The sequence below is a fragment of the Fusarium pseudograminearum genome, chromosome 1 (assembly GCF_000303195.2).
Source record: "Fusarium pseudograminearum CS3096 chromosome 1, whole genome shotgun sequence".
Taxonomy (NCBI): Eukaryota; Fungi; Ascomycota; class Sordariomycetes; order Hypocreales; family Nectriaceae; genus Fusarium; species Fusarium pseudograminearum.
The window spans coordinates 4813879-4837757 of NC_031951.1; the positions used below are offsets into that span (position 1 = coordinate 4813879).

At 48.0% G+C, this 23879-nt stretch overlaps 6 protein-coding genes across 6 annotated transcripts, besides 3 other annotated features; 1 reads left to right on the forward strand and 5 right to left on the reverse strand.

Annotated features, from left to right (window-relative positions):
* Nucleotides 1-1583: 1583 nt before the first annotated feature.
* Nucleotides 1584-3868, reverse strand: FPSE_04983 (uncharacterized protein; the record flags this gene model as incomplete). Its single annotated transcript, XM_009258101.1, has 2 exons — nucleotides 1584-3528; nucleotides 3846-3868. 2 exons carry the CDS (start codon nucleotides 3866-3868, stop codon nucleotides 1584-1586), a joined length of 1968 nt encoding a protein of 655 aa, XP_009256376.1.
* Nucleotides 3869-4719: 851 nt separating this feature from the next.
* Nucleotides 4720-5253, reverse strand: FPSE_04984 (uncharacterized protein; the record flags this gene model as incomplete). The annotated part of the gene is made up of 1 exon (XM_009258102.1): nucleotides 4720-5253. The coding sequence occupies one exon, from the start codon at nucleotides 5251-5253 to the stop codon at nucleotides 4720-4722; it is 534 nt and encodes a 177-aa protein (XP_009256377.1).
* Nucleotides 4753-4793: a microsatellite.
* Nucleotides 4898-4943: a microsatellite.
* A 4352-nt stretch (nucleotides 5254-9605) lies between the features above and the next one.
* Nucleotides 9606-10964, reverse strand: FPSE_04985 (uncharacterized protein; the record flags this gene model as incomplete). The annotated part of the gene is made up of 1 exon (XM_009258103.1): nucleotides 9606-10964. One exon carries the CDS (start codon nucleotides 10962-10964, stop codon nucleotides 9606-9608), a length of 1359 nt encoding a protein of 452 aa, XP_009256378.1.
* Nucleotides 10965-11905: 941 nt separating this feature from the next.
* FPSE_04986 (uncharacterized protein) lies at nucleotides 11906-13252 on the reverse strand (the record flags this gene model as incomplete). Its single annotated transcript, XM_009258104.1, has 3 exons — nucleotides 11906-12148; nucleotides 12196-13080; nucleotides 13169-13252. 3 exons carry the CDS (start codon nucleotides 13250-13252, stop codon nucleotides 11906-11908), a joined length of 1212 nt encoding a protein of 403 aa, XP_009256379.1.
* A 1992-nt stretch (nucleotides 13253-15244) lies between these two features.
* FPSE_04987 (uncharacterized protein) lies at nucleotides 15245-17252 on the reverse strand (the record flags this gene model as incomplete). Its single annotated transcript, XM_009258105.1, has 2 exons — nucleotides 15245-16631; nucleotides 16678-17252. 2 exons carry the CDS (start codon nucleotides 17250-17252, stop codon nucleotides 15245-15247), a joined length of 1962 nt encoding a protein of 653 aa, XP_009256380.1.
* Nucleotides 17253-17883: 631 nt separating this feature from the next.
* On the forward strand, nucleotides 17884-22256 carry FPSE_04988 (uncharacterized protein; the record flags this gene model as incomplete). Its single annotated transcript, XM_009258106.1, has 5 exons — nucleotides 17884-18025; nucleotides 18076-18312; nucleotides 18362-18490; nucleotides 18544-21669; nucleotides 21718-22256. 5 exons carry the CDS (start codon nucleotides 17884-17886, stop codon nucleotides 22254-22256), a joined length of 4173 nt encoding a protein of 1390 aa, XP_009256381.1.
* Nucleotides 21409-21466: a repeat region.
* Nucleotides 22257-23879: the final 1623 nt, after the last annotated feature.

Genomic DNA, 23879 nt, shown 5'->3' on the forward strand with positions numbered 1-23879 from the left:
AACTCAAGTGCATGGACAAAAAGTGCAAACACCAAGACTGGGCTCCGAGCTGAGCTGAGGCTGAATGTGACTCGGCACAACGCATTAGAGTCAAAATCGACCTTTTATCCCTTCTCTCCTCTTCTCTCTGTCCCTGACTGACTGCCTGTACAACAGAACCTCTGCAACCAAGACATCCCCCGTCACCTACATAAGGCATAACGCCATCAAACCTCTCACCGCAGAAAAGCGAGGGCGTGCAAACTCACGTGGGAAAGCGTGCCTCGAGTCTGAGCCTGGACAAAAGGATTCACCGTAAATAGAAACCTCTCTCTTCTTTGGGGGCTGAGATAGTACACGATTGGACGGATAGACTGTGTATGTATGTACTTGCACAACCTCGTATTGAGATTACCTTCTCCTGAAGAGCTGATGGAAACCCCTGCATGCATCCAGCGAACCGTTGATGTTCTACGTTAAAGAGCAGGCATGAGCAACTCAACTCGACCATTCCAACGGGCCTCGTAGACGTCATAAGTGTAGAGTCCCCTGTAACTGGGTCATGCTCCGTTCATATGATCATCGTGAATGGAAAAGGCAATTCTCGTTCAATTCACCCACCGCATTACACAAGTTGAGATTACTCCGAGCCCATTCGGTTTGATGTCCATCTTGGTGACTGCAGCTTCCCCAACGCTGCGGATTACACACTCGAGTATATTTCCGCAACAGGAGCCATCTCCTTGAAAGCGTGTGACATGGTAACCAAAGGACCGATAGCTGTTCCGTACAGTCTCAAAGTATGTTGGACAATGTGGTTGCCTCTCTCAGCGCAACCACGACAAAACAAAAGAGAAAAAAACACATTCTCAATCAAAACTCATCATGATACTGCCAAAAAATAGCAAAAGATAAATGATTTGCCGTCAGCAAGACTCGAACTTGCGTTTTCAGTGCTTCGAAGAGCCACAAACTGATGTACTGACCCCTATACGATGACGGCTGAATGGGTTTTTGATATGAAAAGGATGTCTAGTTCCAGTACATGTATCTTTACCAAAAAGCCCCACTTGATCTTTCTCAAATTGACTACTCGCTCCGCTGGAAACCATAGGAGACGAAATAGTATATCAGTTTATAACACTTGGGCTATACTCTTAGATTACTTATTTAAATACCCCAATATTTAGGAGACCAACTTTGGTGACTTGTACAACGGCCATCGAATAGCACAAAGACATACCAGTAGTTGTTTTCAGAACATTAAGATTAACGTTGAGGAAGAAGGAAACGCCGTCTAGCTCGTATAAAATTACTAAAGACTACCAATTGCCTGCCTGTACCGGGTATAATCACGCAACCTCTGTCCTCAAACTCCATCCTGTCCGCGAAGTCTAGTGTCTCCTAGATCCGTCCATTCATCCCTTGCCTTTCCTCTCTGCCCAAGTAGGGAGGGCAAGAAGGCAATAAACAACAAGCAGAAAACAAAGCAAATAACGGTCAATCATTCTAGTGTATGAGGAAGAGATTTTTCTGTATGTCATGATCAAAGAGCATTTTGTTCATTCGTATTTTCAGCGGCCAACTCGAGGCACGTGTTGGTGTTAGAAAAACGACGGCTTTGTAAGTACTCGATATTCAACGTAATCTTCGCCGTCAATGTTGATGATAGTTCCCTGAGAAACCAATTTCCCCATGAAAGGGCCATTGGCTTTGCGCTCGTACTTGACTCCCCCATACATTTTGGCATCGTCGGCGCTTGCTCTCGAGAATCGCATGCTTTCCTGGCTAGCCCATACCTTATTGAGGCGCTGCATTTCATGACTTTCATGGAACTGCTGTCGGCCGTTAGTAGCCATGCCGGGGATCTTGGCGGCCGCGGCCGCGGCTGCTTGGGCGGCAGCAGCAGCTGCTCGCTCACGGTTGGCAGCCTGCAGGTGAGCACGCTCTTGTGCTTGTTCCACACGAGTGATCTCTCGCTCAGCCAAAGCTGAGGTTCGTTCGAGCGCATTAGTGCTTTGCTGTGTCTTGCCTGCGATGGGACGAGTTGCTGGGGTCGGCTGGGCGGCATCAATGTCAATGAGTGGCTGGCGCGTTAAACGACCTTCGGCTCTAGCTGCTTCCACGCGGCGACTTTGGCGGAGTTCCTGGCGGTTCTCGTTACCTGTCCAGCTTGGTTTCGATGACTGGTCCTGGTCTTCTCCAAACACCCCAGGCAGACGAGGCGCGATCGACAAGGGAGCGAGAGCCTTGTAGCTGGTGCCTGCAGCCCTGGCTTGAGCTTCGGATATAGCCGTGATCTCGTTTTGTTGTCTTTCATCAGCTGTTTCACCGCGGTCAAGCTGTGATTGACGTACACGGCAGTACTCTTTAATTTCGTGTCGAGCAAGAGATGCCAAGTGTTTATCGAAATCAACTTCCTCGTACGGAATCCAAAGAGCCCCGGCTCCTGAGGGAAAGTTGCCATCAACAAATCGTCCGTCGCGTGTTTCTCGTACTAGCTTGACTCTGAACATGTCGTTTTGTCCCAAAATACCATATACCGCATGCCGATTCTTAGGGTTGGACTCTGCAGACTTGGCCCATGTGCCGAGGAGAATTCGGGTCGGTCTAGTGCCAGGGAGCGGGTCGACAATGTTTCGCACAGGTTGCGGTCCGCCTGGTGCTGGTTGAATGGGGGTATGCTCAACAAGAGTGCCATTAGAGGATACAGTGTTGGCAGACGTGAACCCCCCGCTGGTCCTACGCCTCTTTGCATCACGGTTGCTCTGTAAATGATCGGGAAGTTCGATGCCATAAGCAATCTGAGGTGCGTTGGCGGTGTTTTCGGTAGTCGGAATCAGCTTGGCACGACGAATGGCTTCTTGAACATCTTCCAACTCTCCAGCTGTCTGTTCGGGTTGATTCTTTTCAGTGCCTATATTCTTGGTGCGTAGTCTGACATACTCCTTAACCTGAAGATGATCCAGGCCCACAAGATGGTCGAGAAAAATGATTCTGTCAAAAGTTACCCAACTTCCGCCAGGTCCTGGAGGCAAAGGATATTCATCGGTTATAATGTTGCCGGCTCTCGTTACGGGCTGAATCCGTGTACGCAGACGCTCTCGGACGTCTATAAAGCCAATGACAGCATGTTTGCGTTCTTCTGTAGGGGCGTTTGAATCCCGCCAGTAACCCACTGTCACCCCTTTGACGGTTCCTGTGCTTGAGCGAGAGGGTTTGGCTTTTGTGGTGGCTGTAGATGTTTGACGCTCATCTGCAATAATTTTGCTTTCACTTAAGTCATTGAAGATGGAGGTCCGCTTCCGCTTGGGGTAATGGGAAGCGACAGGTTCCTCGTCTCCATTGGTCATGGTCTCATCCTCGGCATCAGATGCAGGCCGCGGGGGCGATGACTTTCGAGTACCGTTAGTGCGAGCTCTCACTATAATCTCGTCCTCGAATTCATTGAAGTCGACCCCAGAAGGGGATTGTACGGTGCTTGCTGGGTCGCTAAGCTCGCTCTCATTGTCCCCATCTCCAATCGAGACCTTGCGGCCGTTTGAGTGCCTACAAAGGTGTGTTAGCTGGCGTTGAAGTGACTATCGATGTGACTAAGCTATCAAGTGATAGGAGCCCTGCATCAAAGAAAATGACAATAGGCAGGAGGCAAAGTACACGACGAGCCGATCAGCTCAAAGAAAATGCGACGAGAATAAAAGAAGATCTCAGGAACTAGACCAGGACATAATTCTAAAGAAATGCAGTCCAAGGCTGTTCTGAGAAGTGGACGAACAGTAGTAGCCAGTACAAGCGCAGTAAAGATGAAGGGTTTGCAGGGGCCAGGATGCGAGACTGAATGAGAATTGGGAAGGGGGCTGAGGTACCTAAGGACTCTTGGAGACCCCATGTTTGAATGACAGAGACGTGTTGTGTTGTGTTGTTGTACGACTGTGACAAGCTGGGTCCACTTCTGAGAGGTGTATAAGAGCAGTTGATGCGCACACTGAATTCCTTTTTCGTCGATTTGGTGTCGAGAATAATAGGTAGTTTGAAGAACCCGATAAGAACGGTTGTGAAATGACGATGTGAAGAAGTGCAAGCATGTAAAAGTGTATAGAGAGCAGTTTGCGAAACTGAGATGAAAGTATTGTGAAGGAAGGAAGAAAGAAAAGAAGAGTGAGTAAATGTCACAGGTGCAGGTGCAAGTGCAGTGACAATAGAAGTGACAAAAAGTCACAAAATAGAAGCGACAATAGCAGTGACAACGGTTCCGCTGTTCATGTAGGCAACACTTGTTTGACACTGCCTCTGCGTCGATTTCTTTTTTTTTTTTTCCTTTCTCAATTTGTAGGTGCTGATTGATAGTCACCGTCTCACTGGAGACATCATAGTGAGATACGGATACAGTCAGGCCAGATGCGGTCAACAACAATACAACACAACGCGGCAGAGGCATCCCTAGGTGTGGACAACCCAGGTAATGCCAGCCAACTTTAGGTCGTAAGTAATCCTTGTCAAAGCCACACCACCAGGCGGGTTGCATAAAAACCAGTACCAATTGTGGTTGATAGAATTATCAGGCCATTCTTAGTGTATATATGGCCTAACAGTACACTAGCAATTTCGTCCAGATTGCTTTAAGTCCCTGTTGTTTTTTTGCGACACGTCTGGCCACTCCATAAATTCGCACAATCACTTGACTGGTCGATAAGACATTAAATAAATAAGGAAAGAGAAAGGAGCAGATGGAAAATGAAATCAAAATTTAACTTGCCTTGGAGATGGACTTCTGGCAGCAGCGGCAGCGGCAGCGGCGACGGCGACGGTAGAGGGACTTGCAGCGGTAATTACCGGTGATTTCCCATTCACAGTACTTGTCGAGGGCACAGATGGTGGTGACAGCACGCGATCCTTGGTACCTGAAGCTGAATCTGGCGCTGCTGTTGCTGTTGCTGTTGCTTCTACTGCCGCTACTACTGTTGATGATGATGATGGCAGTGGTGACCGCAGCATGGATGGCGTTGCAGCTTGAGGCTCAGTAGCCGAGTGAGGAGCAGCAAGAGGAGCATCGGTTGCAATTGAAATCGCACTATCGGGAGCTACTGGACTCTTGGTCTCAACAGCAATAGCACGGGTGGAAGTTGAATCTGGAGTTGATGCATGGGCTTGAGCATGAGTTGGTGATGCAGTCCTCGAAATGGGAGGTTTTGGAGCATTAGTCGATGAGAGCGCCGGCGATATGGGCTCTGGTGGCGCAACAGGCCTGGCCTTATCGCTGTCGACAGTCTCCATGACGCGACTTTAGAAATTTGGTGGTGATAAAGTGGAATATGAATATGTCGGCGTTGACTGATGGATGGTTGGAAAGAAAGAAAAATATGTACGGCGCGTTTCTGATTAAGTAGGCGGGTAGTATGCAGTTGATGTAAGGCAAGGCAGATCAAGCCAAAAGTAGAGTACAATATAGGTAGGTACGGATAGAGAAGAGAAAAAATGTTGCGCGTAGATTGCCGGTCGCAGTTGCAGTTGATAAATTATTGTCTCGTCGTCCTTTAGATTTTAGTCAACTACTAATCTACTAGGTACCTACGGTAGGTACTAGGTAGGTAGTGCTGCGCAACAGTGATGGAACTTACTACTGTACCTGGTAAAAGACAAGGGTTGACAAGGTGAATGTGAAGTAGCAACAGTAGCAGCAGAACTGCCACCTTTTTAATCAATTCAGTAGTACCGAGCATATGGAAAGAACAATAAATAATCCGGTCACATCAGGTAATAAGCTCAAAGTGGATGGGCGGTACAAAAAAAAACAGGAATGGGAACAGTCAAGGTCTGACCCCCTGGTTGGTTGAACATATGAATTCTGGAATCTTAAGCTGGGGGAGCCAGTGCTAAATTTCAATAAGCGCAATTCTTCAACTTGGCAAGATAGTATAAAGAGAACCAGTTTGTGGTTAAATAAGGGGGATGGGACCAGTACAGCATGACACGTAGTTGCAATCAATAAGGTTAGATAAACCCCTCATCAATCAACCGACACAAAAGCTAAAGAGTAAAACTATCAACGGAAAGATACCTGTCTGAACAATGAGCGATAGGAAAGAAAAGGGTTAAAGTACCTACCTAGGATAGAATGATGGGACGGTGCTTGTGGGGGCATGTGAAAAGCTAAAGCTAACAAAAGGCAAAAATCAACTACGTATCCGTACCTTGATAGTTGAAATTGCAATTTATCGTCAGGGACGATCGAAGAAGAAGAAAAAAGAAGAGATTGTTCAAGGAGACAGTGAGTTTCTAAAGATATCTCAGACCGGGCAGTTAGATACAACAGTTGATAACGAAGAACTAAAACAAAAACCTCATGTACAAGAAAACTCATGACACATCTGCATCTAACTACAAAGAAACAACGTATCAGCGTCAAATGACACCAACACTGAATGTTTTAGTTACCAAGGGAGGTCAATTGCCCAGAGATTGCCCATTTCACTTTCCCCCCCCCCCCACTGCTATCAAATAAATCTTCTGCGGATTTCCATCCTCCATTGGACGTTGTAGTGATAGAGATTTGCGGCGTCAACCTGGCCGATTCTAATTGGCTCATGGCATTTCCTTACCTTGATTCAATACCTTAGTACCTAATCAAGCTCAATCGTGCTCTTCAATTGAACTTCTACCAAGAATATCGTCTCTTATCTACTAACATTGATTCATCTTTCCTAACAGCTATCCTTCCCAGTTCCCCTTTCCTGTTGTTAACATTATTCGTGAGGGTCAGTCATGGTATATCCCATGTAATACTAAATACACCCCTGACAGTTCTACAAGCACCCCTATAGGTTCATGGCTCCCTTTTATCCTCCCATGAGAAAACCCTCAGATAAGGTGTTGTTGTCAAGGTGCATACTCGATGCAACTCGATGTGCCGGCACAACTCTAAAACAGTAAACCCATGTCACTCTGCCCAGCTTGATGTTGTTTTGCTTTGTCGCGTCCCCTCTCAATTGAGTCTTTCCCAACTCCAAAGTCCCCTCACACTTACCATCGACTTGTGCATCAGACTAACTAGCTTGGTTGTCAACTCGACCGACACCGCCTTGACAAATCGATTGTGGTGATCAGCATAAGGTGAGAAAGGCGGGACAAGATTCCAAATTAAGTAGTCGTGGCACAACACGCTCGTTTTTCTACCACTCAGTCCTCTCCAATCGCCCAACTCTGATTCACCTCTCTTGTGACTGACTGACTGACTGATCGTCTCGGTGCAACACCGCCTCTTAGCAGCAGCGCCAAGAACCTGTTGGGCTTGATAGCGACAATGATGCGACTAAACAAACGGATTAAATCAATAGTCACAAGCCTCAATCCAGTTGACCATCCCCCTCTGCGTACCTATACATAATCACCAATGTTTCTCCTTCTCTTTTCTTTCGCAACTCTGGCGGCTGTAAGCACGTGGGTTCTGGTGATGTACCTAGAGAATTGCTCTCAATTCGGCACTTATTAAACTGAAACCTTGAGTTGTGGCTATACTGAAAGTCAAAGCATTGATCCAAGAACTCTGATGCTCTTCTGTTACAATGCCGGAAAAGTATGACACGCCAACACAGACAGATACATACGATACATTGTGATTATGATGACATATTCCTCCCTTTGTGACCAATCATGTATCAATAGTCGTCTTGAGCAACCAATCAAGGCTGCTCATCTTTTCGAGGGAAAACTGCAATCTCGTTCGCAACTTCATGGTTCCAAAATACCTAGCCATCCCGTGCTTATACGCACGCCCTATTGTACACACCCTTGATTCCATTCTCGTTCCGGAATTGCAATTCACGTCAAGCTTTAGTTTCTGCTCAAGACTTTGACTTTTGCTCGTATATTCTACACTACTAGTACTTTTTGCATAGTGGGCTATCCCTGAACTACTACTAAACCCAGTAACTGTGTAGTTGGTTAACAACTTCAGTAACAACTCTGAGAAAATACACGCAACTCCTCGTATCAACTTCATTTCACCGCGAAACTGCCGAGACTGAAACTAAGAAACGCTAGTTACTATCAATACTCAAGACTCATGCGTTGACAACGTAGCTCGCTTCGGTCAACAGTGCAGTGCATATAGTTAATGCTCAGGGCTAAAAACGGATAAATGACTCCATGTCGCTAGAGCGCCCGCTCCTGTATCTTGTTTCTATCGACTGATCCGATGTTAAACGACCGAATATATTCCCGTCAGCGCCATATCGGGAGGTCGCCGCAACAGCGAACCAAGTCATCCATCTTACAAGTGCTTACAGGGGAGATTGAGTAACAAGAGGGCCTGGTCAGACATGCTTTACGAACAGTGCAAGAACTCATAACTCCCCTCTCTTCAACAACATGCCCCTAGTAACAATCCTCTTGTCAAGGCTCAACTCAACTGTTTGCAGCAATAACCCTCCAGAAAGCCTCGGGAACTAACGCGGAATACATGACTCGGTTGTCATCAGATTCAATCACCAAAGTCTCCATGTCCATTTTAACTTATTAATGACCCTGACGCCAACTGACTTTCAGTCTCCACGATCGACCCATCTTTTTTGTACCGACAGTTGAATAATCCCTGCTCAAATTATAATTAGTGAAATTTTCTCAAGCTTCGATTCGAGAGCAGCCGACATAACCCGCTGTGACGTTAGCTTTCCACAGGTTGGTTCGTCAGATGTTCGTTGAGTTACCATACCTCTTCTAGCCATGTGCGTCTTGCGAATCGGCAACTCGTATTGTCGTCAGCGGTTTAGTCTCGACAACTCGTAAATATGCCAAATACTATCTCACGTCAATTGTCTTTATTGTGCTTCTCCAAGTTTCAAAATATTTTATGTGGTGTGTTATGTAGTGCTTGTACCGAACGACTCAGTTGCGCTGAGTTGTGAATCTGCGCGAAGGCGTCTCGGAAAAACCGTCCGCAATTCGCCTATGATCAGAACAAACATGCGTGATATCGGTCGCAGAAACAAGACACTGGACTTATTTCTCTGAAGAGTATTTGTGCCCCGAATGTTGGACTGTATTAACTGTAACCGGCTGAGTTGTGTTGGAATTGTCTTATTTGTGGAACGTGTCCAGGGTAGCACCTAGTTGCGACTGGTTGGACTCGAAACATGTGAACCACTCGATACTCACAGGCGACTTTTGTCACGTTGGCGTAGAAAATATGACAGACCAATGTTTAGCCTACACGTCGCCAGTGAGTCTTCTGAGATAGTAGTTTATAATAATGAAACTCTGCTATACTGTATCGCAACTTTGACTATATGTGGCAGACACCGATACCTTATTGGATTCAACTTGCCCCAATCAAACATTATCCGATATTCATTATCATTGCTGAAAGCTTCTTGGTGTTAAGGCATGGGATAATGGTTGATGATTGCAACCTATATATAGATGGCCTAGTCTGCAAACGCAACAAACTTCGTAAGCCAACCAGACGACTCTGGCTATACCTTCAACATCAAAGACAGCACACGTCAGCGCAACTGGACGATCTGCTTCCCTTGAATACACATATATAATATACTCATACATCTTCTGACGTAAATCATCGTTCATGCTATAGTACAGAGTATGGAATCCCGCATCATCTATCTGGCCCATCATCGTCCTCGTCCACGACCTCTGCCCCTACCACCTCGTCCCCTACCTCCACCACGGCCCATTTTCTTGCCGCCCCTCTGCCCGCCCCTATTGTCAAATCTCTCAAACACTCTCTCCTCTCCAAAGGCCCCCTCGCCAAATCTCATGTAGTTCACAAGACCGCGATCCACAATCGCAACCAGGACGTTGCGATGTCCGTGCTTTAATCGCTGATACATTCGGCCAGGACCCTGCCAGCTCTCATTGGGTGGATCGTGAGGTGTTGATTCTAAGAGCGCCTCGATCTCCTCGAGTGTCGGTACGCATGTGTTGCCGGCATCGACAACCGCAATGCGGAAGCTGGGCGGCGGAGGGTTCTTCTTGGAAAAGGGAGGACCGCCTGATTTCCATACGTGGAAGAAAACTCTGTACGGGTCCTCGGGAGGATGAACCACGGGAGGTGTAGGTAGTGGCTTGTGCCTGGGGAGTAGGGCAAGCTGGTCGTAGATAGGCCTATACGCGCGGTACAGTCCCGGCTGAATAAGAGGTCCAGACGGATTTCGGTTTGTTGTTTGTGTCTCTGAGCCGAAGAAAGAAAACATCCATTGCCATAATGTCTTGGATTGAGGTGCTGGTGTGTGTGCTTCATAAGGGGGCGCGCGAAGAACAATAAAGCCTGCGCGCTTCAGGTTCGAGTAGACCTGATATTGGGGCAATGTGAGTTTGCCTCTCTCGCCTTCGTTGCCGATAAAAAGTGAGTATGCTGCTTCAAGACTCAAAGGAAGCCCGACGTCGTAGTCATCAGGGCCCATGCCTGTCTTGATTTTACCATCGGCATGCGGAAGAATATCTTCTAATTGTCGGTTGGGCCACCATAGATCCATGGTACCTCTTTCAACCAAGAAAATAGCCTCCTCCGGCAACAGCCAAAGCCGTCCCGTACCTAGGCGCTCAATCTTGCCCGGTATCGCTCTCCCGATATCCTTTTGCCAAGTGCCGCGCTCATGCTCGACCATGACAACTCTGTCGCGCAGCCAGAGTCCCTCTTTCTCTCCAGCCAGCTCCATCTCAGCCCACCAGTCCGGAAAACACCACCCTCGAACCCAAGCATCTTCGCGATGTATCCTCGTGTAGCCAAGTACGTTATCCATGACCTGGCGACTGGCCTCGAGAAGACCGTCTTGCGCACGGGTGCCATGTGACTCAAAATCTTTCTCGCCCTTGCGGATAGCTTTGCTTGAGACGCCATGCTTATCAAACATGGACAGGAAGAGCTTGTAGTCTGGCGCGTCCTCGTCGGCATCTTCTGTCGCAGCTCCATTGGCACGCCCAGCAGGCTGTGCTAAGGCATGGGGATTATCGTCGTCGTCAAAAGCCATAGCTGGAAAATGAACGGTTATGAATTTTGCGGAATCAAAATTGGTCTGTATCGGCTTGATTTATTCTGTACAACGGCTGAATGACTGGGGATGTTCGAGGTGATTGGCGAGAGTTGATGTTGAAAGATAATTTTCTAAAGCTGCCTGTGAAGCTTTGAGCTTGATATTTGTTACCCCGCAGTGAGGAAATGATTATATACCAAAACTGAGAGAATATTCTTAACAACGAATCAACATCGCTAACTTGGCCGAGTGGTTAAGGCGCTGTGTTTAGGTTCTCATCAGAAACCAAACCCGCAGTGGGAAACCGCGGAGGTTCGAACCCTCCAGTTAGCATAAAGCGATTCAATTCAATTTTTTTGACTTCATTTTGACCTTTTCCCGCCAAGTTTCCATGTCGAGATATGGATGGATGATTGTTTGTTTGCCTGGAAAGACATCTATCTGGAAGGCCAAAAATCGTTGCTACCCAGAACACAAGACTTTCTCTTACCAATACCTAAGAAATTGATCAATAGCTCATCAATATATTTCCTTCAACACAATATACTACATGCTGAACATATCGATCGCGCACTTGCCTACTGCCTGTGCCCCTTCCTTTACCCGAGTCCCCTGGAACGCCATGAACTATGCCCGTTATTACAAAAGTCCTGTCCTGTCTTCGCCGTCTCCCAAAATGCAAACACCCCTGGGTATACTTCAACTAGAGGGGCAACTTCGAGCGATTCAGTTCCGTTCTCTTCAGGCCCATGCACCTTCACAATGTGACCAATTCGTATTCCGGAGCACTCTCACGCTCAGTCCTGGTATGGGAGTTTCTCCCGACGCGGCTTCGGCAGCAGCACGTTTACGCTGCGGACATCTTGTTACCGACGAATGAGCGCGGCGCAATTATAATAAAAAAGTTGCTTAGAACCATATCTTGATCTTTCTGCTCATCACTCGATGAATGGTTTCTTCTGTCCTCCCACCATACAGAGCCCTAATGCTCGTAATGAATCGCGGTCGTTAGCGAGGATAACAGTCGGCGCCGGGAGCATTGGGTTGTTGGGGTCGACATGTGAGGCATCCTTTGCAGCTTGTTCAATGGCATCCATTTCCTCCTTACAGGCTTGTTGATCAAGTGGACAGATAACAATTGGCTGGCGTATCGTGACATCTCGAGCACCACTGAGATTAACCTGGAGTTGTTAGCGCAGACGATACACAGAAATGGCGGGGGCTGTACCTTGATGACCAAGTAGAATTCGATTTTGTAGAGCGTTGAAGTTGTAGTAAAAGACGTAACTTCGTAAAGAGGGAATTGAGGTTTGCCTCGCTTGACAACACCATCGGGATCCCGTAAATCTTTGGAAGGGAACACCAGTCCGACGTTGGTAGCGTATCCGGCCTCTGGCATTTTCGTCTTAACCACTTGCACTTGTCTTGAGATCTTGTTGATTTTCTTCGAAGGTTCATCGCCTTCGGGATTATATGTGATCTCCTCCTCCACAGTCAAAGTGATCTTGTCAATTGTCACGCGCTTGGCTTTACTTAGCCAGTCAAGGTTGGGTGATAGTTTGATATATACTGTAATAGGGTCGCTGGGCCCATAGCTCCATCGTGGTAGATTGATGCCGAGGTGTACAATGTTGTCGTTGGTGACTAGCTTGGATTCGGGTTTGTTATACATGCCAAACGTCGAAAGGGTATCGTAGCGTTGTAACGGTATCGGGAAAGTATATTTGTACTGATTGCTGTGACCTTGTTGGACTGTGACGACGAGCTCGTAGTATGTTTCGGCGGTCCGACTAGGCAGTTGAAGGGACGCAGGGGGAATCCGTCGATTTGACTCCTCGCCACCACGGCCATAAGGTATAAAGAGAACGAAAGGTAAATCCATAGCGATAATCCTCTCGGCTTCTTTCCCAGACGAGCATCGAAAGAGAAGCTGCTCTTTGCCGACTAGGTCCGTCGTTTCGCGGCGAGGAGCGCCTAAATGTCGTTTCGCAATGCTGTCGGCATCAGGATGTATCGTTTCTCGGCGCTGTAGACATATTCGAACGAGGGAGACCGGCACAGGCATGGAAAAGCCCTGGCCAGGGCGAATTTCGACTTTCCCTTCGATGCGCGGCTATAGAAACCCGTAATGTCAGCATAATGGAGTTGGGCGCACTGAAGATGAATGAGGCGTAAGCAAAGAAGAGCTGAGATTGACGCACCAGAGTCGCCGAAATACCGGGATAGCCCACGAGAAAGCTACTATTTGGGGGCCCTGAGACCCTCACGCTCGCAGGAGCTGCCATGATTGTGCTTTTAATTTGCAAAGCAGTGGTGAGCCGAGCGTCCTGATTGAGGTACAGTGCAGTCAGTACCTAGAGCGATGGTGTTGAGTGGGGGAGATGACGGCGATGAAGTGGGAGCGGCAACGGAGGGGGCGGCTGGCTGAGCCCCAAGGGCGACGAAAGCGTCGGGCTACGCCAGAGCCGGGGTTCGCTGAGCGTTTTTGATGCCAGAATTACACGCGAATGTCGAGGAATGGGTGATGTAGTGGTGTTCATGAATCCAAGCGTTGTTGACAGGAGTATTGTAATCGGGTGTGGTAGGTGGTTATGATGGGGGAAAGCTTAGGTATGGGGATGAACATAGAGGTGCGAAATACGGCGGCGGGTGTTTGTGTTAGGCCCTGTCCTAGGCTCCAACTCCCACTAAAGCACGGTTATACGTATTGCTCTAGTTGCCCTGCAGTTACACTATTCCCAGCGTGCGGGTTGTTTTTGGAGCAGCCCGGGCGTGTGCGTCGATGTTGCCAAGACAGTGGGGGCCAGTGACAGTGTTTTAGTCAATAATTCGAGTGCGCAAATATGGATAATGTGTTGGAAGAGTCAAAAGTCAAGATTCAAAGACGTTGTGCTGTCAAGAATGGCGAAACCATTACCATGATGACGTTCAAAATGACTTGAGAGAGGGGTCATGCTACTAAGGTAGGTACAGATTGAGTCTGACCAAGCAGCCGGGAGAAGCAGGTCGGTTAATTAAAAGTGCAAAGGATTTTGTATGTAGCTGAACAGCAGATGGATGATAAGTTGGCCCAAAAGAATATAGCAGACGAGAGCAAGTAGGCGACTATGATGGGGGCTGAATGGAAGGGATGGGATAGAGGCTCACTCTAACGCGGAGTGCGTGCAGAGTGGAGTTTATGCAGGTAATGGAAGGCAAGGGAAGAGAAGGACACTGGAGCTGGAGCTGCAGCTGTGGAGGATTGCAACGCAGCGCTCACTTGAACGAGACCTGTAGGTTTGCCAATCAAGCAAGACTGGTCATGTGCATGTTTTTGTTAGCAACTTAGGTATACATGATAATACTGCTTAGTAGGTAGATATTCCATGACTTGTATCGTTAATTAAACCCTTAGCAATTTTTCATGTGTGTAACCACTACTGGCTGCTAGCTAGGATCAGGGTCCTGTCAGCATCCAAATGCGCTTCTATCAAATCAGAGGGTTTCCGAAGTCCCATATGTGTGTGTGGTAAGGCAGCTTTGAGAGTCTTAAGGCTGACTACAGTCCATAGTACAAGCAAAAGAGTATTGTTGCCGACAGGCCGAAAACGGAGTATTCCACTGATATATGAAACATTATTTTCTTTATAAACGTTGCTCGATTCCTTGATACGATAAATAAGGTTAATCATAGCTGGCCAATACTGGCTGCTGTTTCTCTCGAGCTGCACCGTGGTTGCTGTGGCACCAACTTATTATGCGGTCATTGAATGTCATTGGATCCTTAGATCCATGTGATCGGTCATTCATTGCCTTGCGTGTAACCAGGTACAGTCCTAACAAGCCCTGTTTTCGCTACCTATGGATGTCTTACAGGTCCCCATCCCCGTCTGTACTTTGCCGAGATATATGTGATTGGTACTTCACACAAACTTCTATCAAGAAAGGGTCATAATATTCATGTCCATCTATTAAAACAAGTGCTTCAGTTCCTGCCAAGCATTGACTTTCCCATCAAGATCGTGGCTACCGGGAATAAACTCAGTTATACCCGTTGTCGTAGATCTGGATCGGCAGGAGCCACTGTGGCGGACTGGACCCTGTCACTCACGCCTGCCTCCTTTGAGTCCCTGAGTCCCTACTGCGACTTCCACATTATGTATCCTGAACGACTCGCAATTTAAAACAAGACTGGGAATATCTATACGTTGAAATTCTCCTACCAGCGGTTCGGTTCTCTTCTCGCACTATCTATACCCAAGGTACAAATTCACTACCAATAACTTCCTATATGACGACTACTTCTTCGTTCTCTTTCTCGAGGGTTTTGTATTCGTCGAAGAGCCAGTTTGAGCCTTCCTTTTAGAAGTTTTCTGAATGACTGTCTCTTCTGGATCTTTGCCTGTCTTCATCACCACTTGTCTTTTCTTCGTTGCATCGTCAATGGTCAAGACGCTTGTCCTCGAGTCTGTCGCGGAATCCGTGTCGAGAAGTTTCAGTCCCTTCATTTGGTGATCAAAGACAACTGTCGGACGATCCAAGTGAGAAACCTCTTTCGGACGCTGCACGCCTTTGGGCTCCAAATGTAGCTCCCACCGTTGCTGACCTGGCATGCGATCTGCCCCAAGAACGTCTCGTCTGTCTTCGCCGAACCAAAACACCGATTTCCCAGGAGCTCCAGCAAAGTAACAAACTTGAAACGGGAGCATACCTGATAGGCGCGATTCCTGAGATCCTTTGTACCGTTTCGCTATTGCTTCCTCCGAGACATCCTCGCCGTTGTCCAGGGCTTCTTCATACCACTCCGACAGCGGCTCACTCTCATCTGGCGTCGACTTGACCAGGATCATGACCGGTGCGATGCCACCCAGCTCCCGACGTTCATTTGGAAAGATGGGGTCGTCTCCTACAAGTGACTCTCCATTGTAACGGCAGACGTCGACACGCATTTCATAAACTCTAGCGACTGCGGTTGAACTCTCGGCAGTAGAAACAGCGATATGTGTCTGTGCTGGGTATGTCTTTCGGTCGATACCGATATACTGCAGATCAGTATTATGCAGAGAGGGATGAGTGGCCCCACTGTCAAGCAACATCTTGAAGCACACGCGGGGTGCTGTCGTGTCATCGTCGTCGTCCTCCACATAACAAGGGGCCCTCTTGTCCGACCCAAGCTCTCTGAGTTGCGTCTGGTACAACAAGACCTTTCCGCTCTTTTTACGGCCAGCTTTGCCCGCCCTTTGAGTGAAGCGACTATGGAAACCCTTCACGCGTTTGAAGCCCATTGATATTTCCCAATTGTAGGGCTTGTGACCCGTCAACAAACCCGAGTCGGCAGAAGGCTGTGCCCAAGTGGCAGCCATGAGTTGTTCAGCCTGGTGATTCCCTCCCGGAGCGAGAGGAGGTTCATACCAGAGCCAGCCTTCGCCGTACTGACTGTGATATCGGTCAAGTCTCTCCTTTCGGTCCAAGGTGAAAGACTCATACGAGGGACAGAAATCTGCCAAGTGGCCAGCATAAATGAGAGTCCACCTATCCCAGCACTTAATTTGCCCGGTTTGATAAGCTTTTATTGCGGCACGGATGTTAGTGTCACCAGCTGGACACTCATCACGCCCAAGTGATGTTGTGAGAAGGTCTATTCTTTTTCGGACACGGTGCCTTTTGGTAGATTCGAGCTCTCCACTGGGAATGTCAGTTCATTCTGCTACAACTGACTGAGATAACTTACACAGGTATCAAGTTCTCGTCGGACTCTTCCATCCATTCAAATTCCTGTCTGGCCTTGTCTCGCTGTTTTTCGAGGCCCGACAAGTCTGCCCGCGGCTGCGTTCTGCGGGTGTTGGCGATGATGGCCTCCCACTGCAGGACTGATCGCTCTGCGTTTTCTAGACGGCTCAGATTCGTACCAAGTGATGCGCCGATCGTCATTGGTGGCTCCCAATCAGGAGGGACTGGTCGCCGCTCCCTTTTGGTGCGAGTATGAATATCAGGTGAAGTCCGGGCAGCTATCTCAGAGGAACTTGATGTAGTCGTCCGCTGTTCTTCCAGTCGATTGGCTTGGGTGCCCGCTGAAGTGCTCTGAGATGGCTGTTCATCTGTATGAGGTACATCTTGAGAAGGCTCCTCTTGTCTTGACCGAAGCCTTCGACTTCGTCTAGGTCCGATGTTGATTTCTATATTGGCTGGATCACGTCCCGGACGCCATCCTGGACCTGGAGTACGAGATGCATCGCTTGCGGTTTCTTGTAGAGAATACCGGTTCTCTGTATCCTTTTCGGTGTTTGCTCTGCGCTTACCCTCCATGGTTTGATGACCTCTGCTGTCCTCGGATGAATGTTGAACAAGCAGATAGTAGTCGATTTCCTCAGTTAATTTCTACTTAAGGTCTTACATGAAAACCGAGCCCTGAATTAACAATGTTATTCCTCGCCTTCTTTGTCTCATCGACTAGTAGGCAATACCACCATCGCGGACGGTGGCGTTCTGTTGGTGAACAAAGAAACATTGGATTGCCAACCCCACCTTTCATTGAGATCAGGAACGTGATTATGCCTTTGGTTTCTTTCACCTTGTGACAAGTGTATTTTTGGCTCACTCAAACGATAGAGCTCTGTGCTTAATGTGGAGCGGGATCGCCGACCTCTTTGTTGCAGTTATTGTGAGCGAGTCCTGGCAGATGTCCATGCTCCAGGCTTGTACTCGAATGAATTTCTTTGTTCAGCCGGGACAGAAGGCAGAAGTCTTTGAACTTGAACCAGCCGGATGAATGATTGTACTCACAAGTCCCTTTTCCATTTCAACGTTTCTTCCCTTCTGTTCAACCATTCTTACGTTCTCCTTCTTCTACTTGTCCGAACACTTCGCCTGACAACCGATTCTACCCACGTACACATTTGTTCTGATAGTATACACCAGTTTATTACAGAATCACACAATGGAGGAGTCTACCGATAATGATAGCACCTGGCGAGCTTCTGAACTGGACCTAGGCCATGGCACCCCCTCAGAGTCTGCACCGGCCGTTTCTAGCGGGACACGAATTCGTAGTCGTTCTGACAGAATTCTGAAACTGTTGAGTAAGCGAACCATCGAGAAACAACTGGAACAGTATACTAATAATCCCAAGAAACAGTTTTGACATCCTTCAGCCTTGGATTTGAGGACCTCCCTTCTGAGGCCCGACAAGCATACATACGCTTCCAGCAGAACCAGGATTTCCGCGAATTCGGTGCTACACTCAATCACTTGCTTGTAGAAGAAAGGCTAGACGGATTAATGCGGCAATCCCCTGCCTTCTTGGAGGCTGCCGTTGAATTGGTCGGCAGCAGACATCCCCAGTTGGGCCTCAAAGAACGTCTTGACGGTATGCGTATTCCTATCTGTAGAAGCCATGTACTAATTATGTACCCAAGAGCTCGAGGGTCGCAAGAGGGAAGACTCGTTGAAAAGACAGTCCAATCGCTCAGACAAAAACAGACGTCGTGCCAAAAAGGAGGCTCGACGTGGCGACGAGACTAGGTCAGACGACGATAATTCAGATCGTAAGTCTTTTACCCAGTGTCGTGACTAGATTGGGTATTGATACTCATGTTAGGTCCTTTAAATGCAAGGTTGGCAAAAACACTAACCACGAAAAAACCTCGGATTCGTCGGAAGAAAGGTCGGAAGGCCCAGAAGGGCCAGGCAGAAGGTCAGACTCGACTCGGGACAGGCGCTCAGTACAGCTTGCCCAAAGCCCCTACTATCATTGTGTCGGATGAAAACACGGGCAATGAAGAAGGCCAGAATGCTCCTGTCAACACACCGGTTTTACCTGGGTTTGTCATTAGCACTCGGACAGGCTCTAAAAATCGAGACGGGGTCAACCCCAGAATCGAAGAGATGCGGAATAGACAGGGCCAGGGAACAACTCGATCTAAGAACACGATGGAGCTTACCCACCCTGACTTCCATCTTTATCCTTACAAGGGATGGAAGGTTGAGCAACCTACAGTTCTTCTTCATCGAGCCAGGAACTTTCTCGCTGACGAGGACATCGACCGAACTTTGGACTGGAGCCAGAAGTTCGCGGAACTATCCGAGTATTTCTCATACCTCCTTCACAACTGGCAAGGCGAGGAATGGGGCGCCGAGCTACATGAGGTCATTGACATGCTTCACACGCATTGGGTGTATGAGCAGTATCATTACGGCGCGCCCAAGCTCAACCTCAATTTCAACAATGTATGGCCGAAGCAAAGCAAGAGGCTACCTCCTATTCCAGGCACAGATTGCCCCGTTGAGAATTTGGACGGAGCGGAGGATGGCGACTTGGGCGAGAGAAAGCTGCTCCTCAACAAAATCTGCCCAGCCATTGATGTCCACTACAAGGTACCCTCGAAAGCACTGCCGAAGTACATTGAACTTTACACTGCCGATGCCCCTCATACTTGGCGAGTTCCGTTCGAGTCCATCTCTCCTAGTCAGGGATTGATGAACCTGGAGAATGACATGTATGAAAAGTGTGTATTCTCAAACATGTCCGACACCTGCAAGGGCCTCGAAACAGCCGAAGCCAAATTCAAATCAGAGTACGGCAAAGAGCCTTTTGGCTTTGAGACACTTGAGGCGTTCGCCGCGCTTCGTGGAACTCGACGTGCAGCCCTTCAACAGACCCTGAGCCCTCTGAATAATGCCGAGAATCTTGCAGTCTGCAATATCTTCCGTACACTTATCCTACCCCCAGCCAAGATCCCAGAAAAACCAGATGCAGGTATCATTCTTCCTACTATGCAGGTTGCCGAGGTCCCTCAGAAGGAGTCTCGGGACCCCTTTGGCTATACTCTAGCGCACAGGTGGTACATGAGAGCAGACCAGCACTGGGGAGACTGGGCGTACGAGCACGCTGTCAAAGAATGCCATGGCCACAGGTTGTGGGAGGAACGCAAAGAGCCCATTATGGATCTTCCTAGGAATTTCAAGGGACCTTATGTTCACGACTTTTTGGATCATGAAATGAAAAAGGCGGTGTTACTGTTGAAAATGTGCGAAGTCCTACGGGATCGGTTGTTGTTGCAGAAAAAACGAACGCCGCGGAGTTTCTTGACAGATGTTTCCCAGTGCCTAGCTGATGGGATGGCAGGAAAACATTGGGAAGACGCTGGCCTAAAGTTCCCTGAAGAAGACTTCGTACCTGGCTCTCGAGACTTGGTTCACATTAGACCTGAGGAAGAGGACCTTTTGCGATTGCTGGGCCAAAATTCCATCAACAAAAAGACGGTGGACCCCAAAACCAAGGGGTTCAAGGTCGGTCATCGTTCTAGGCTATTTGAAAAGAGAGTCAAGGAGATGTTTTATGGAGAAGGCACGAAAAATGTCCACAAGATTGGCTTTGATGAGTTCATGGAAGAACTCAACCGGGATTGTGATGGCCCAGTAAAGTGTTGGAGATTTTCAGAAGATGAGGCTTGGAAGGAAATTTCTATACTCCAAAAGAATGGAGTCATCGTATCACATGGACGAACGGTGCACCGCACTGAGGCCGATCTTCACCCCGAGCAACTTGTCAGGTGGCTCGACACAGACAAGGACCTGGGTGCATTCGTACAAGATCAGGACAAAGTCAGCTCCAAGGAACCCACAAAGGATGCTGAGGTCAGTCACGAAAATGATGAGATTGAAACAATCTCAACGGCCATCAGCATCCCTGAGTCAAAGACCCCTGGAGATTATCTGTTCGGACTACCCAGAACTGAACATCTTCGCAATTATGAAGATCTTGTGGACATTGACATTGACACTCTTGAACAAGATATGCGCAAAACTAAACGATTCTACACCCGACTCTGCTTCCGACTTGGAAGAACCATCCACGACCTCCAAGCCAAGCGGGAGACATACAGGCAACAGCTCACTGTCGACCAGCGAGAGCAGAACCGTGACTTCCTAGATTTTGTCGTGCGACTGTGGGATTCCGATGCCGCTTGTCGACCGAACAACAAGGAGAAGAACCCGAAGAAGGGTGATGTCAAGCGTATTACACCAGCATACCAAGATATCATCAAGATAGTTGAGCCAGAAGCTTACGACACACGCTGGGACCAGTACGTTCTCAGCAAGGATCATCATGAGGACGACCTCCTGAATCGCGAGAAAATTCGAAAAGGAATTATTCGCGAGGCGTATGAGAACAAGAGCATGATTTTCCCAAGCCGCATTGATCGCTATACCGATGAGGACGGCCTGACGGTTGAACTACCCCGTCGCCATGAGCCAGTGTGGTCTTTTGCACACCCTGAACGAAAAGGCAAGGCACCACGATACTGGGACATGAACCGCTGGCCACTTCATCTTCAGAGCGAATCGACGGCGGAGAGAATCAGATCAGGGAACTTCCATGAGGACGCTCGAGCGATATTTTCGTCCGCTATTGTCACGCCTTCAGACTCTCCTACTACGCCAGCTGTACAAAAGACAAGCCAAGAAGTAGATGAAGAAGTAGATGAAGAATTGAACGAGGAAGAGGAAGAGGATGAAGATACTGCAGTATCTGGAATCTCAGAACAGGAGGCAGACACATCAGAACACCAAGGTAAAACTATCCCCGGAATTGGGAAAGAGTTTGCCGTGACGTATGCAGACGTGGCAGAGTCTCGTCGCACTTTTACACCTGGGCCACCCCATTACTTCCTCGGCAGCACTCCCCTACAGAAGAAGTATATTGAGAACCGTATCAAGAGCGGTAAGTTTCAAGTTACATTACTTTGAGTTTTATTCTAACAGTTGATAGGGATCGCATCAGTAGAGCCGCCCAGCTTTACCTGGCGTCAGCGCTTGGGAGCTCTGTTTGGCCGCAGAATCGTCAATGACCCGACGGCTCTGCCAGAAGTGAACCCTCGCGACATCCCTGAGAGCAAACCACGAAGTGAAAACTCCGACGACGAATCCGAAGAGGACATGCCTGGTGTTATGGAAAATGACGATATTGACGTCGTGATGGAAGAACTGGTGACACAGCAGCCACATCGGAATGATCATGAGCTTCCAGAAGCACCGTCGCCAATGGTTCCGTCCTTCCCTCATTCTTCTAATGAGGCCCCTGCAGAGTCTACTCCCGCAGTTGTTCAGGGTGGAAGTCGTCTGGCTGGGCAGGAGAGTGAGCGAGAACCCCCTAGGCCGCTGTCACGAGGACGACGAGGGCGATCCCGTCATCTGGAAACTCAACAGCTTCACTTGACGATAGAAGAGCCGGAATCAGAGCCCTCTGTTGTGTACACACAAGAAGAAATGCCAGATTCAAGTCACAGGGCTCTTTATGATTCGGACTGACGAGGGTGACTGAAGCGTGGTACGATTGTACTCTAGATTACTGGTTGGGAAAATGAGTGGCTGTGAGATATGAGATCTGGAGGATTCTAATGACTGGATATGTTGGAGACTAGCGACAAGATCTTGAAGCTTTCAATATTTTAAGGCGCGTTATTGCTTTTAAGGTTGACTGTTATACATAGGATAGTGGGCTTGGACTTGTAGGGAAATTTAAGTTTCAGAGTTTGGGTTGTCAAGTTGGCATACAGTACATAGTTGTCATCAACAGCTAGATTTCCCAAAATAGAGCATGCCAAAGAGGATTTAACGAGCCTTGAATTCTCTAACTAAATGAGGGGAAACGGTGCGCCGTTTTGCTCAATCGAGCAGCTGTGCACGTGACCCAAGCTCGGCCAATCAGGTCGCGGCATTTGCTAACAATAGTACATCTATCCATATTGTTTGATTCGCTCCGGTGCTATGGCCAGGGTTATGGTTCACACAAGGGTCTAAACCATTTGCTATCTCCAGTCGTTGTCTAGCTAGCAGAACAGTGAGTATTTTGCGGACTCTGAATGGTTTATCTTTTATAAGACAAACAGGTCTTCTCCACGAGTCTCCATTTTTCAATTCCCAAACAGCAGGGAAACTGTCTGACGTGATGCCCTGAAAGAACGCAAATGGGTAAAGATTTGCGGGTTCGTCAACGGGGCGACATGGATGTTGACAATATTGCTAAAGTCGATTGATTAATAGCTGTTTCTTCGATCTTGAAAAGGGTGACCTTGTTGGAAAATCCATTTCAGATTTGCATGTAAAGATCGATGTTGGCCGAAGTTCATGTTATAAGAGATTCTGGGACCAGTCAAAAAGAGCTGGCGACATATCAAAACTTCTCGAAGAATGGAAGAAGGCACCGGAAGTTTGGACATCGCTAGTCACTTACACCTAACAGACTTGCTTTTTTTGTTAGCAGTTGAATCGATCGATGAAAGAAGTAGGCTGTGCCTGGAGATCGGGTAACCCGTGTAGGTAACCCGGAAGGAGCTCATATGTCTAGGACAGACAATGTCTCTCATCCATCGCGATGCCATTGTCTCGATTCGGCCCGCTAAAAACAGAGTGACGTCAAAAGGTAATCTGAGGTTAAGATTGAGCGACACAAGTTATTTCACCCGCAAACGATAGAAACGGTGGAGAAGCTGAGAGGGCCCTTTGCAAATACGGTCTGATGCTTCATCTTCTGACAGTGAATTTCAATTGTTGATTGGATAGTTGAGAGCGCAGCGGATACCCAATGCAAGCTGGATCTTGGCATTAACTGCGACAGGGACTGAAGCGTTGCAATGGCACGCTTTTGACTGTCCGGTAGTCCGGTCAAGTTGACGGTATACTGTATCGTACTGTGCAGAGAAGTTGCGATGCTTTAACAGTCTCTGAGGAAGCAATTGAGCGATGAGTTGCTTTTGTGTCTTTTCAAGTCTCTTGATTGATGCTGATACTTAAGAGACGGCAAGGTTGAGCCTCAGCTCTACTAAGGCAATGCTTGTGCCATTTCAAGACATTGGCAAGACGGGAAGGAACAGCAACCTTTCACGAATATTTCCATATCACGTGTGGAGCCATAGCTTCGTTTTGTTTAGT